This window comes from Triturus cristatus, chromosome 12 (assembly GCF_964204655.1).
Source record: "Triturus cristatus chromosome 12, aTriCri1.1, whole genome shotgun sequence".
Classification (NCBI taxonomy): Eukaryota; Metazoa; Chordata; class Amphibia; order Caudata; family Salamandridae; genus Triturus; species Triturus cristatus.
In genome coordinates this window covers 67,791,196-67,805,009 of record NC_140595.1, presented here as the reverse complement: position 1 = coordinate 67,805,009, position 13,814 = coordinate 67,791,196, and the positions used below count along the sequence as shown (strand labels likewise).

The 13,814-nt window shown below is 43.9% G+C and overlaps 1 protein-coding gene across 2 annotated transcripts in view; it reads left to right on the top strand.

The window, feature by feature from the left end:
* The window catches only part of LOC146772512 (asialoglycoprotein receptor 2-like), a 45,542-nt gene extending 35,900 nt beyond the window's left edge, over positions 1 to 9,642 (top strand). For both annotated transcript variants that reach the window (XM_085639892.1, XM_085639893.1), the window contains 2 exons: positions 3,989 to 4,098; positions 8,529 to 9,642. In XM_085639892.1, coding sequence (XP_085496018.1) covers positions 3,989 to 4,098; positions 8,529 to 8,715 — 297 coding nt within the window. In that variant the 3' untranslated portion in view covers positions 8,716 to 9,642. The remainder of the gene's footprint in view (positions 1 to 3,988; positions 4,099 to 8,528) is intronic.
* The last annotated feature ends 4,172 nt before the right edge of the window (positions 9,643 to 13,814 follow it).

The window sequence follows — 13,814 nt, the reverse complement described above, 5'->3', positions numbered from 1 at the left end:
AAAACCTCTCTCCCGTTGGAAGTTGATGAGGTGCTCCATGATGACAGGGGACGATATACGGCTCTGGTGGGTAGATTGGAGGGTAGAGTGATTGTTTTCGTCTCTGTTTATGTCCCGCCAGGGTTGCAAACAACTACTTTTGCTGATCTGGGGCGCCTCCTCCTTGGCCTTCCGGAGGGGATTCTAGTGGTTGGGGGGGATTTTAACGCTGTAGTTTCCAGGACTGAGGATCGTCACCCTCCCAGGGATCTCCCCTGTGCCCAAACTTGGTTATCCGGCCTCTTGGATACCTTGGGGCTGGTGGATTGTTGGCGGCTGAAACACCCTACGCAGATACATTACACCTTTCATTCCGGGGCTCATGGCAGTCTTTCGAGGCTTGATTATGTCCTGATGCCAGCGGCACAGGCGGGGAGGGTTGGGGAGGTACGACATTTGGCGCGGGGTATTTCAGACCACTCCCCGCTCCTGTTGCACTTCGACATTGTCCCGAGGGGGGAGGGGAGGGTGGTCCCGATTAATCCCTGGTACCTGCGTGACCCCACAATTCGCACAGACTGGGTTAAATCTCTTGAGCGATATTTTGAAGACAATGTGGGGTCTGTGTCGGCTGCGGTCTCTCTGTGGGAGGCGTTTAAGACGGTACTCCGGGGGGAGGCCCTATCCCTCATTTCCCATTCCCGGAGGCGCGAGCGGGAGGAGGTGACCCGTATTGAAACTGAGATAACTGAGTTGGAGGGTGATCTGGAGTGTGGGGTGACGGATGATAAATTGCATGCTCTCCGACTCAAGCAGGCGGACTACAAGGCCCTCGTCACGGAGGCAGCCAGGGGCCTCAGTAGAGAGCAACAGGGGAGACTGTATGATGTGGGTGATAAGGCTGGTAAACTGATTGCGTGGCTGGATAAAAAGGAGAGAGCGAGTCGAGTTGTCCCGTCGATTGAGAAATTGGATGGTGTGTGTGTCACTGAACCAGGAGAAATTGTTGATTGCTTCGCAGAATATTTCCGTGGGGTGTATTCCCCGGTATCTTCCCGCTCGGAAGAGGATTCCCATGCCCTGCTTAAAGACATTGCGCTGCCTTCCCTTTCGGAGGAGGATAAAGTGTTGTTGGACGCGACCCCAACATCCGAGGAGATTGCCCTCGCCATACGTTCGGTCGCCTCCGGCAAGGCCATGGGTCCTAATGGCCTTCCCATCGAATTGTACAAACTATGACCAGATACGCTGGCGCCGCATCTCCGTGCTATGTTCCTCGCGGCCCGCTCGGCGGGTTCCCTCCCGCTGGACCAGCGTCTGGCCACTATCGTGGTTATTCATAAGGAGCGGAGGCCGCGGGATCGGGTCACGTCTTACAGGCCCATTTCGCTGCTGAATGCGGAGCCCAAAATTCTAGCCAAGGTGCTGGCCAATCGGCTGGTTGGCGTGGTGTGCGATCTGATTCACCAGGACCAGTCCGGCTTTATCCCTCATCGCAACACCGCGCTAAACCTGCGGCGTTTGCATGGGGTGCTCGCGCTGGTCCCGTTCATACGAGAGCCGGACATTTTGGCGTCCTTGGACGCCACTATGGCGTTCGACACGCTTGAGTGGCCATATATTTGGGCGACGCTGGCTAAGTTTGGTTTTGGCCCGGGATTCATTGGTTGGGTGAAACTGTTATACTCCGGACCGCTGGCGCAGGTGGCGGTGAACGGTAGAGTGTCGGCTCCGTTTGAACTGGGCAGGGGCACGCCGCAGGGCTGCCCGCTGTCGCCGCTCCTCTTCGCGCTTGCCTTGGAGCCCCTGGCGGAGTGGCTGCGGTGGCATCCTTCTATTCGTGGTCTCCGATGGACCCCCGAGTATGAGGATCGCGTATCCCTTTACGCGGACGATATTCTTTTATACCTCGCTTCCCCGCGTAAATCGCTGATTGTGCTAGTGGATGTTTTGCATTCATTTGGCCGCAACTCCGGCTTAGTCATCAACTGGGCTAAATCCTGTGTGTATGTCCTCTCCGGGGAGGCTCCTATCCTTCCGCGGGGTTGTCCTATCCAGGTGCAGGGATTTAAGTACCTGGGTATCTTTATTACCCTGGACGCTGAGGCCCGATATAAACAGAACTTGCTCCCCCCCCTCCAGCGCCTGAAGGAGGACGTGGCGCGTTGGAGGCGCTTGCCGCTCTCACCGCTCGGTCGTGCGGCATTGTTTAAGATGATGTCGCTGCCACGTTTCCTATACGCTTTACAGAACACGATGGATGTTGTCCCGGCGCGCTACTTTCGCGAGGTGGAGGGTCTGCAGCGACACCTGTTCTGGGAGGGGAGGCCGCGTATCGCCCTTGCGAAGCTGATGCTCCCGTGGTGCGACGGGGGGGTCGCCCTCCCAGACATCAAACGGTATTACTGGGCCTCCTAGCTGGCTGCGATAAACCACGGCCTTTATGGGCCCGCTCTTAACCCGGCCTTTGAAATGGATAAACTGTTACTGCCGGGTGGTGACTATAATCGGGCGCTTTATTCTAGATCGCTCGACGCACGTCTGACGGGCCCTACGCGGGTCGCGGTACGGGTGTGGCACGCGGCGAACTTGGCGATGGGGTGGAAGGATCGGTTGACCCGGGCGACGCCACTGTATGCATCTGAGCGGCTGGGCTCCCTGTGGACCTCGAAAGGCTTTGAGAAGTGGGACATGATAGGCATCAGCAAGGTGGGCGATCTCTGGACGAGGGGGGGATTCAAAACGTTCGATGTGCTGCAGACGGAATTCCAATTGCAGGACAGGGAGTACTTTCGATATATACAGGTCCGTCACGCGTTGTGCTCCGTATTCCCGGATGTTGCCTCCATCCCGGAGTACTCCCCTCTGGAAGATAGAGTGCTAGATGGGCATGTACCGGATGGCACGATTTCATTGATTTACAAAAAGCTCATCAACGATCGCTCGGGACTGCTGACTAGCCTTCGTGAGGCGTGGGTCGCCGATGGATTGGAGCTGGATGACGAGGACTGGGTGTCTGCGGTGGCCTCCCCGAAAGAGGTGGCCATACCGGCCCGCCTTTGCTTCGTCCAGCTCAAAATACTCCATAGGGTCTGATGCGTATGGGATATGCCGTGGATGGGTTGTGTAAGCGTGGGTGTGGTTCTTTAGGGACCTTCTTCCATATTTTGTGGGAATGCCCGGAGGTGGCGCGATTCTGGCGTGGTGTGCATGCGGTGTTGCAGGCGGTCACGCATGTGACGCTGCTTCCCGAGGCGAGGAGATGTCTGCTGAATGTGTGGGAGCCAACTGACTACTCAGTGCCGCAGACGGGGTGGGTGACTCTGGGATATATGGTAGCCAAGCGTGACATAGCGCAATTGTGGGGCTCCCAGAGGTCGCCAACGGTCTCGCCGTGGAAGGACAGCATGGATTGGTGTATGTTTCGGGAAAAGGTAGTGTATGTTGCGAGAGGTAAGCCTGGGAAATGGGTGAAAGTGTGGGGCCCCTGGAACTCCTACCGTGGCGGAATTTGCCCGCCACTGACGCCTGAGCTGGCACTTGCCCCGTCTCCCTAGTCTGCTTGTCGCCTTGGTTCTGGGAACTGAGTCCACTTTGTTTCCGCCCCGGCCTGTCCCCCCCCGCTATTCCTGTGGATCGGTAGGGTCCTCCCCAGGGGAGCTCGTACTGCTGCTTTGACTTTTGCTGCCTTGTGGATTTGTTTGTTGTTTCTTATATAAAAATGGAACCGCCATTTGGGGGGTCCGGACGGTGTGGCCGCCAACGCTTCTTTCAACTCCTGTGATCTCTCTCACGCTGCAGCGTGTGTTTACTAACTGTATTTTATGCTCTTACTGTTTGCTAGCGGCCGGCCCGAAGGTTGTAGGCCCATCTTTGTATATCTTTTGCATTCTGTAATAAAGGTTTCAAAAAAAAAAAAAAAAGAATAGTTCAACCGTACTTACTCATATATACTTATTCTGATCGCTTTGATGGTTCTGTTCACCATCCTGCCTCTTGATTCCCACAGGACTTCATTACAAGAAAGAAAGGTCCTCACCTGTACTGGATCGGACTGACAGATATTCACAAAGAAGGTACCTGGAAGTGGTTGAATGGATCTGCACTGCAAAAAGACAGGTGATATTACCACAATGCAATTGTATTAATTCATCTATAACTGCATTACCCAGGCATTCATGCACTTGACATCGAACAACAACGATGATAATATATTAGAGCCACAAATTAGACGCACTAGAGACATACAACAATTGTCACATTCAATCTAGTGGATCAAGCAAAACATACAAGAATAAATCATGCCTAGTGACAGTGGCCAGTAGAGTTGATGCTCAAAGTGAGAAATGATTTACCCGTTATTTACAGTTAGTGAGTGCAGAACATCCTTCAAAAGTGGAGCTTGTCCCCTCTGCCAATGACTCACTCCTCGATACTCTCAAAAAGGCCCTCTTAAATGTGGCTGACTTTAAGCATCACCAAGATGGATCTTAGAAGTGATTCTATTAATAGCAAATTATCATATACCATTAAGACTGGTGTGGTTTTGGGCAATTAGGGGGATTTAAAAATGTCATACTCTGCTGAAGAGGAATGTTTTGAGTGGTTATCCGAACAACAGAAGCATTTGATGAGGTTGATGCCGTCTAGGCACATGTTACAGAGTTTAGGGTTAAGCAGGATTACGACTAGTGGGAAACAACCTTTACAACGCAGTCATTACAACGCACTACCTTTACAACGCAGCGATTACAACGCAAATGCATTTACATCGCATGCCATTACAAAACAGGCATTACAACGCATGTCACTACCAAGTATACCATTACAACGCATACCATTGCAACGCATGCCATTACAACGCATTATAAGATAAGTAATGGAGTTTTGTTTTGTTTTAGGGTGGGTATGGTTTTGAGGGTACATGGGAATAGTAAATTTGACCCCTACACTATCCAACACTTACCCTACTGTTGCACTCACTGTAGTGGCAATAGTAATTTTTACCCCTACACTATCCAAAACCTACCCCACTGTTACCCTAAAAGTATTATGTGTTGTATTGGTATGCGTTGTAATGTAATGCATTGTAAGGGTAGTTTCTAAAAATGGGCTGTAATGGCATGCGTTGTAAAATCATGCATTGTAAAGGTAGCTGCGATGTAAAAACCGCGTTGTAAAGGCATGCGTTATAATTGTTTGCATTGTAACATCATATATTCACGCCTAGTTAACATTTTTTAAATGTTTCCTCTCATATATGTGTTTGATTCATTGGGTATACCTTATATACCTTCATTGAAAGCTTTGGAGTAGGAGGAGATGGCCAGTGAGCTCCTAATATCATAATGGGGGGGATTAAAATACTGAAAATTATGAGCCTGTTTATATAGAGCAACTGCAAACCCCCCTCTAGACCAGCAGCATGCCAGACTGAAACCAAATCCCACTATTTTGCACCAAGTAAACACAACAAGCTTCTGTATTGTTTTGAAGTAATGGACCTAAATGCTGCATTAATATCTTAGGGTATGTCGCCATGTACCAAGGAGCCTCATGCCGCTGTAGCAGTACAGTTCAGAATCTCATGTGTTCACGCCCAGCCATCCTGTGCTGTTCGGAGTGTCGTACTATTTCAAATGCGGAAAAACAACATTTACAAAAGAGGGAGAAAGAGAGTTGGGCCCTGATTCTTGGCTGTGCAGAGTATTTACCCCATCTAGAAATCACTATTAGTCCAGGGTAAAGTATACATAATGATTTTTGAACTTGTAAATGAGGCATAAAACAAAAAATCGGTACCTAGTACATGCAATTCAATATGTTTTTGCCCTTTTTTAAAAACGTTTTCCCCCCACAAATTTTGGCCGTTTTGAAATCTATCAGCTGAAAAACTGAGACTGTGTTAATTATTACACAACTTGCTATTCTGATCCCTATGCAAATTCTTTTTTCACAGGGATCGTAATTTAGCTCCAAACTTGCAAGCAAGTCCTATGAGGTGAACTTTCAACTAAAGTAGAAAAAAATAACAGAAAGCTGGGGTTGATACAAAAATCCTACAACAAAATATTTCAGCTTTAAAAGAAATTGCCAGCAAATACTCACTTTTTTGTAGCAATCTTTGACTGGGGCATGGTTACGCCAAATTCCAATCTTACTTTAGAAATGCTCAATTGCCAAATTAAGCACTATTTTGACTTTTGAAATGTGAAGCCCAGTGATCACTGCTCCTGTTAAGCAAATACAGCCAAAAAACGAACAAACATGAGGCAGGAAGTCTAAGTCGTGGATCGTGCTTAGGTTATGGCTTGCTATTTTGCCTTTTAGAAGTATTTGTTAACTGGCAGATGGTGGGTTTTGTTCTCTTCCGTGTCTCCCTTGGAACCATGTCAAGTCCCTTTGCCCAGATTGGAACTCCCAAAATCCCATTGGCTGATCTGCCTTTTGTTTTGCTCTTGGAAGTGACAAACTGAATTTATGAGGAGGAGTAACCCTGGCTCCTCAGTACTTTTGCAACTGACCTCAAGCTTTCATTTTGTTGTGGAAGCGATTCACACCCAAGAGCTTAGGGTCCAGATCACAAAAACATTTTTGACTGGTGCTAGTTCATGTCCTTGGTAAGTTAATATAGAAATTGGAGTAAACAAGTTGTAATACCTTATTTTGAAAGCAGGCCCCTCGAGATGGTAATGTATGACAATAATTCTGTGCATATTTGTAGTGTAGCATTTTGTTGTGGTGGTGATGTGTTCTTTTAGTTTTTTATTCTGCTCTGTTCTTTTAGCATTTAAATGTGATATTGCTGTGGTGCATTGTAATTGTTGTGTTGCCGTTTTGGATGCTTTATTGTATTGTGACTTGATTGTGTTTGTGTTTTTCTCTATGTATATTATTGTACTATGATCTATGGCTTACTGGATGGATCATCAAATGTCGCTACATTTCCAGCCAACGTAGCACATGCCTATAAAGCCTGCCCCAAGCATCCATTTACTACCATGTTGGGTGATAAAATAGCTCTTGTCCAACTCTTCCACTATTTGAGACGTAAGTTAGACCAATACCGTGGCAAAGATCATACTTTAAATTAGCATTTGCCAGGCCTTCCTTACATGATACAATCCTAAGTATTGAAGTATTTTAATGTAACTAAATGTGCTTGTCTTCTAAACCCTTTAGGCTTGAAAGTTTACTACATTCTACCCAATAAACGCACCTGAAGCTATGTCCATGACTAACAACTTACAATAGCTGCTAGCAAAGGGAAGCGAAGAATACGAAGCACGGGCCTCATTCTTGCACAGCAGTACATTTACACATTTTAGGAATTCTCAAATCTTTTCCAGTTTATGCTCTTAACCTTGTACTCATCATAGTTTTTCATGCTGAATACGGGAAATATTTTGTAAATTTCCTAATCACGTGCAAGAATATACATGCATTTATTCTCACAGTATCACACTTACTCACTCGGTTTATTCCTCCCATGAAGAAACCCCCTTCCTACACATCTTCATAAATTTTGGAAGATGTTCCCTTACCTCTGCCATCCTAGCCCTTGACTGGAGTAAATTGGCAAATTTTTTTGCAGGATGGGCAGATGTCAGTTAATGATTTGTGAAACCCTCAAAAGTGCAAGCTACTATGTCCATGCAGCAGTGTATTACTCATTGCTGTGCATAGTTTAGAATAGTTTATGTTTATATTTACTCTATGTTATCTGTATCTCTTATTCTTGCCAAATGTTGCTCTGTTATCTCATATTTCTCGGCTAATGAACGTTTAGCGTTTCGCAGTGCAATAGTCACTCTACCGCAGTGGACATGTGGCAGGCTCTCAATAAAGATTTGACCTGTTCCCCTCCCCTTCATTCTTCCATAGTCTACCCAAACATCTAGGACACTTCTGACCTGCAATGCCCACTCCTCATACACAGAAGCACATTTTCTCACAAGGAAGCCTCTGTGGAAGTGCAAAATCAAGTGTACAGACTGGAAAAGTGGTTTTGCAAGAATAAATCAGACCAAATCTTTGATTCATATGAGATATGGCTGCAAGTTTTAGAAGAAAATCTATATCACCTTCTTTTCACCTTACGAACGTATATCCTCCCGCAATAGTGAATATCTGCAAAGTCCACTATAGCCCACCCTATCCTTTGCCACATATTTAACTTGGTGCCTGACACAAAGTGAGATGGGATTATTCCTCTCGCGCTATGTTCTCAAAACTTTATCATCAGTTTTGTCCATATTCACGTCATATTTTCCAGGTGATATATTGCCACTCACACGCCATTGGCCTGCAGTATCTCAACATAATCAAAGTTCATGAAGGAAGATCCGTGGTTACGTTTGATCCTCTAAGATGTCTTTTAGTTTTTGATAGGCATTTGCAATGTTAAATTAAAAAAGCTGTAGCCACTGTACTAAAGTTTGCTTTGGTAAAGAGAGACATTTGTGAGCTGAGAGTGATAGAGAAAGTGTTTGCAACTGCATCAGAGCATCTGAATGAAGCTATCTTTTGTCTGACTCTTTTCCTCACAGATTCTGGAGATGTGATCAACCAGATAAAGTAGGTGACAAAGATGAAGGAGACTGCGCTACTCTAGGAAGTGCACCTTGTGATGGAGATTCAATCCTCCAGAACTGGGGTGATGAGAATTGCTGGGAGGATAACAGATACATCTGCAAAAAGAAGGCCATGGAAATCCAAAAGGAATTTGTACTGTAGAAAGGAATACATCTGAAATGCCGCACAGTACACTCACACAAACATGAATGTATGTGCATCCAGGCTTCAGCTGTAGCAGCTCCGTACTTATTGTTGATGTGCTTAGTCTATAGGAAATTAACTGTTTTCTGTACTAATAATTTGTGTGCTATATGATGAATCTACACAAAAGTTTGAAGCAAGTAATTTAATCAACCTAAAGGTAAAATCAAGTACATATTTGTCAAGGGATCAAAAATTATTTGGCAATAATATAAAAGACCATTCTGACTTAAATTATAGCATTTTATCTCTGCTGTTACTGTCACATTATATGCAGGGCCACTGGAATTATGCAGAAGTGGAGGGCTAGATTATGCGGCAAGGTTTACTAAATTATACAACAGGAAAGGATACATTATGATTTTTAATGTGGCACATTTTGTGCTACCAATATGTAATTATTTTGTCATTTTTACAGTTATTAACCTAGCCTGGGCATAGGTTTCACATCATTAGTACCAATTTAACACCCAAACAGAACAATAAACAACAGAACGGTGACCGGGCCTTCCATTGAGTAGCAAAGTATGTCACAACATTTTTTGTAACTTTTGATCCATTTAAGCTCGAAACAATCTTTGCTTTTAAAGTTTGCAGATTATTCAGTAGATTATGGGTAATTAGGCAAATGTGACAAATTTATACTTAAGCGTAAAATCGCTTCATTTCAGTGGCCCTGATTGTATGTGAGGCCATGAGCAGTGCTGTAGTAAGGGGGTTGCTTACCCCACAAACAATTGTGATTTTCAGTTTTTTTATTTGAATTGTAACCATAACTTCTACTTTGAATTTGCATGAATATTTTTTTAACACTTTTAATTTTAATTGATTTATTGTGATTAAAGAACCATTGCTTCCCTTTATTAAAATGTTTACAAATTAAAATGTGTGCTTTTGTGTGTTTATGTTCGTGTCGATGTTTAAACACATAAAGATATACATAATGCATTTATGCTACATTCAAAGTGACAAGTTTATATCACAAATGTTACTATGCGGCATTAACCTGAAAACGTTATTTTGTTAAACCATGGAAATATTTATTGAAAACAGAAAATAATTTCTGGACCATACGGTTTGGTTATCTGCAGTAAAAAGAAGAAAACAATACTTATATAGATTTTCAGGAACACACTATTTGCAGTGTAAACAACCTGCCTGTCGAATGGAGTGGTTTTAAAGCTGTTTTTTTCTGGTTAAAAATGCATCAAATAAGAATGTTAGTGAATGTGGAACATATTGATGCACAGTTTAGTCGTCCATTGACACATAAGCCTAGTAGCCCTGATAATAGCATAGCTCTGTTTAGTGGTTTGGTTGGGTCCTGACATTATGGTGATGAAACTGTATTTCATGGGGACGTTTTGCATGCTTCTATATTTCACGGATCCCTGTGAAATATGTTTTTTTTGCCTATGCATTATCTGCAATGAAAGCACGCACACAAACACTCACACACACACATATATATATATATCAAGGGAGAGAGACAGTGGCGGGCGGCACAGATCGGGGTGGGAGGGCATGGGGGAGACAGGAGCAAAGAAAATAAAACTTACTGTCTTGCCGCTCTTTCTACCATCATTTCCAGAACAGGAGCAGAGCACCCAGGAAGCACCCATGCTCCCTAAAGCAAATCACAATGCTGCAATGCAGCATTGTGATTGGTCTGAGCGCCGTGATTCAGCACTCAGACGGGGACAGGGAGCCTGGGCATGTTCTCCACCCAGGCTGCATTACAGGCCAAGCATTCCTGAGCACTAAGGGAGTGAAACCCCTCCTCCCCTCCCCCGCTCTGTCAGCAGAGCAGCCCCGCTAGCAAATCTGCCGCAACAAGAAAAAAATAAAATGATAATAACTTAGAGTTATTATCAGTTTAACTTTCCTTTATAGTGCTGAAAAAAAGTGGTCCGACACTCCTCCGCCTTAGCGGAGGAGCTGTAATTGGAGAGAGAGACAGAGAGAAAGAGATAGATAATGAATAACTATATAAAATGATTCTCTGTTTTTGTCATCAAGAGATTCTTCTGAGATTATAAACTAAAAGGCCCATGGCTGAGTGTTTGTAAATGTTCCCAGAACTCTCAGACAGCAATGTATATTTCATGTTCATTTTGAGGCTGTCAGGATGAAAAAGGTGTTTTTCCAAATGGAGACATGTCTGTTGAAAACAGTATGGCAAATATATGACTATACAGCTTTTTCTCTAGTAAAAAGTAGGGGGAAAAACTTAATTATAGAACAAGTACACTGTTATATTAAAATCCTTGTGTCTGTAGACTCTTGGCCTTTCCCCTTTAAGGTGCAGCAAACCCTGGTCAATAAGCAATGGAATTAGACTGTTAATTTTTGGGAAGCTTTGTGAACCAGGAAGTGAGTGTGCGATTGAGGCACTCTGATGAGGGGTCTATAGTTAAGTCATTTTCAGTTTTCATTGCGCAGTTCTCCAGTATCCAGCCCAGACTAGCCCTGTACTTGATACCAAGGACCGGATATGCAAAGAGTTTGTGCTGTGTTTGCGTCACAAAAGTGAGAACATTTTCTTGTCAAAAAGTGATAGCTATGTGCTGCAGGATTTCTTTTTAGTGTGGTTAATTTCTTAAGGTGGGATATAAATGAGTCTGTTGATAAGCCTAGTCAGCAAGGAAGAACAGCTCAGGGGTGGCCTACTGCACTGAAAACTGCAAAGGACAGCCTAGGGGGGAATAGAAAAGAGTGTGTGGGGGCAAAAGTGATAATCTGGAAGGCAACTGAAAATAGTAGAGAAAAGTGACAGTCATGGCACCAGTATCACTTGGTGATTGACTTACACATATACACATATCCAAGGGAATAGGTATGCAAACCATTCTGTGAGGATGCTGAACAGTTAGGGTACAGCCCTGCAATCTCACCAACAACCACCAAGGCCCAAATTAAGGGTTGCATGAATTGCATAATATGTGTCAGTTTCCATGCAGCAAATTGTGAACTAGGGAATTATGAGTAAACCCCAATGTAATGGGATACCCCACCTGGGGCTATTTTTTCTGCTGGCTGTAAACCCACTTGGAATCCCCTATTCCATGGGACTCGTTGAATACTGTTATCACCAGCACTAAGCAAGTGATAAAAATAGTCAGGGGCCAGTGTGTGGGACGTGAGGTGAGAGCATGGTTGGGGGGATAGGGCAGAGAAGTGAAAGGTGTGTTTTGTGCAGAAGGAAGCACTGCATCTGATAGAAAATGAGCATCACAAGACTTGGCTACTTCTGCAGCCAAAGTCTTCTGAAATGTTTTCTGCCCTGTTTGTCTTGCAAGAGAAAAACACAGGTCAGGTTCTTCCAAACTTTGTAAATCCAGGTGTGGAAAAAATAACTTAAGAATCAAGTGAAGCAAAATTTACACATGCATAACATTGGTACAACAAACTTGTAATCCGGTCTCAAGAATATTCACCCATAACTCATACAACTTGGAGCATTTCCTGAGACTGGAGCATATTGTTTCATACTACTGAATCACTCAGGAAAGTACCACTTCATTACTGAAAGCTCTGCACTTCCATACTAACGAGAGCTTGTGCTCTATACACATGTCTGTAACATAACTCAGATTGAAAAGTGGTTGTTCCAGTATGCAGTAGCTTGGATGAGAAAATGATTGACACCCTTGGAAGGAAAAGTAACAGGGTGGGAGTGAATAGAAATAACTGAGAGGAATTGTATTGAATTATGGATCTCTTATGTGATGTTTTTAATGCGCTGAATGTTTTTCTTATTTGTAGTCTTTTATGGCTGCTTAAGCCAAAAAAAGATTTATTGATGATGATGATGTATTGAATTATGAGAGACCTGAAATGCCAATGAGAAAATGTGACAACCAGAAAGGAAATGAAAAAGGAAAACAAATTTATTGCAATGGGAAGTGATATATTGAGAATGAACCAGAACAACTGTGTAGTGAAATGCAATAGCCTAGGCCTATGTGGAAGAGTAAGTGGGTAATATGGTTCTTAATCTCTGGTCCGGCGACCCCTTGGGGTCTGCGATGCCTGCTCAGGTGGGTCTGCAAGAGCTTAGAAAATAAAAATAACATTGACAGATTATTGAAGTGTGTAAAAATAAGCAATATTGAAACATGAACATTTTAAAACGTTTGTAAATGAGAAGAACTTTGAAAGTGGAGGCTATATATTAAGGTTATATCCTCTGATCAATTCTTAGAAGCAGTGCATGTGCATCAAACAGAATATAACATGGATGAATGGTGGCCTCTACTGAATTTTGAAAACCTCCAACCTTCCGATTATAATTAAAATGTAGATTTTTTTAAATTGCATTTGTTTGTGCAATAAATAAAATATTTAATACATTTGTGTATTTGTTTGATGAATGCTTGTTTCTGTAATTTTGTGTATTGTTTTGCAGTTCAAATCATCGAACTTGCTTCAGCCAGTGTCTTGGAATTCTAATAATGACTCAATGTGAACAGACAGAATTTCACACAACACTCTCTTGATCACCCTAAGGACAATTTCAGTCTTCACTTTAAAATATAATTTAAAATGATGACATGATCTATGTTGCATGTAATGTGAATGAATGTACTTATTTTGTGATTAAGAAGTTGTTTTAAGGCACTGGGCAGCATGGATCAGATGTGGAATACGAGAGAAAGATGTTCCAGACAACGGTGCTTCAAACTTGAAATCCTGTATGTCTTTGTTGGAATGGATAATTCCCCTGCACAGCGACTGAGATACACCCCTGCCCTGAACTTCGTGCCTCAGCTGCATGGATATCTGGAATCCTGATACTAATTTTTCGTCATGGATGAACACAGATCATGCATGTGCACCATGATCTAGTCCAGTTTCACCGTAACGGGGTCGGCTGAGACTGGGAGGGTCGCATCAAGTGCTACCCTCTCAAAGGTAAAGGGCTACTCCTGTTACCAGGAGTTAAGTGACATGAGCACGGTGGTGGCAGTATACCAGTCTTTGTATTCAGTAGAATCTGCAGTGTGAGCAGGCTCTTTCTTACCTGGGTCACTGGAGTGGGGCTACTGGCCCACTCG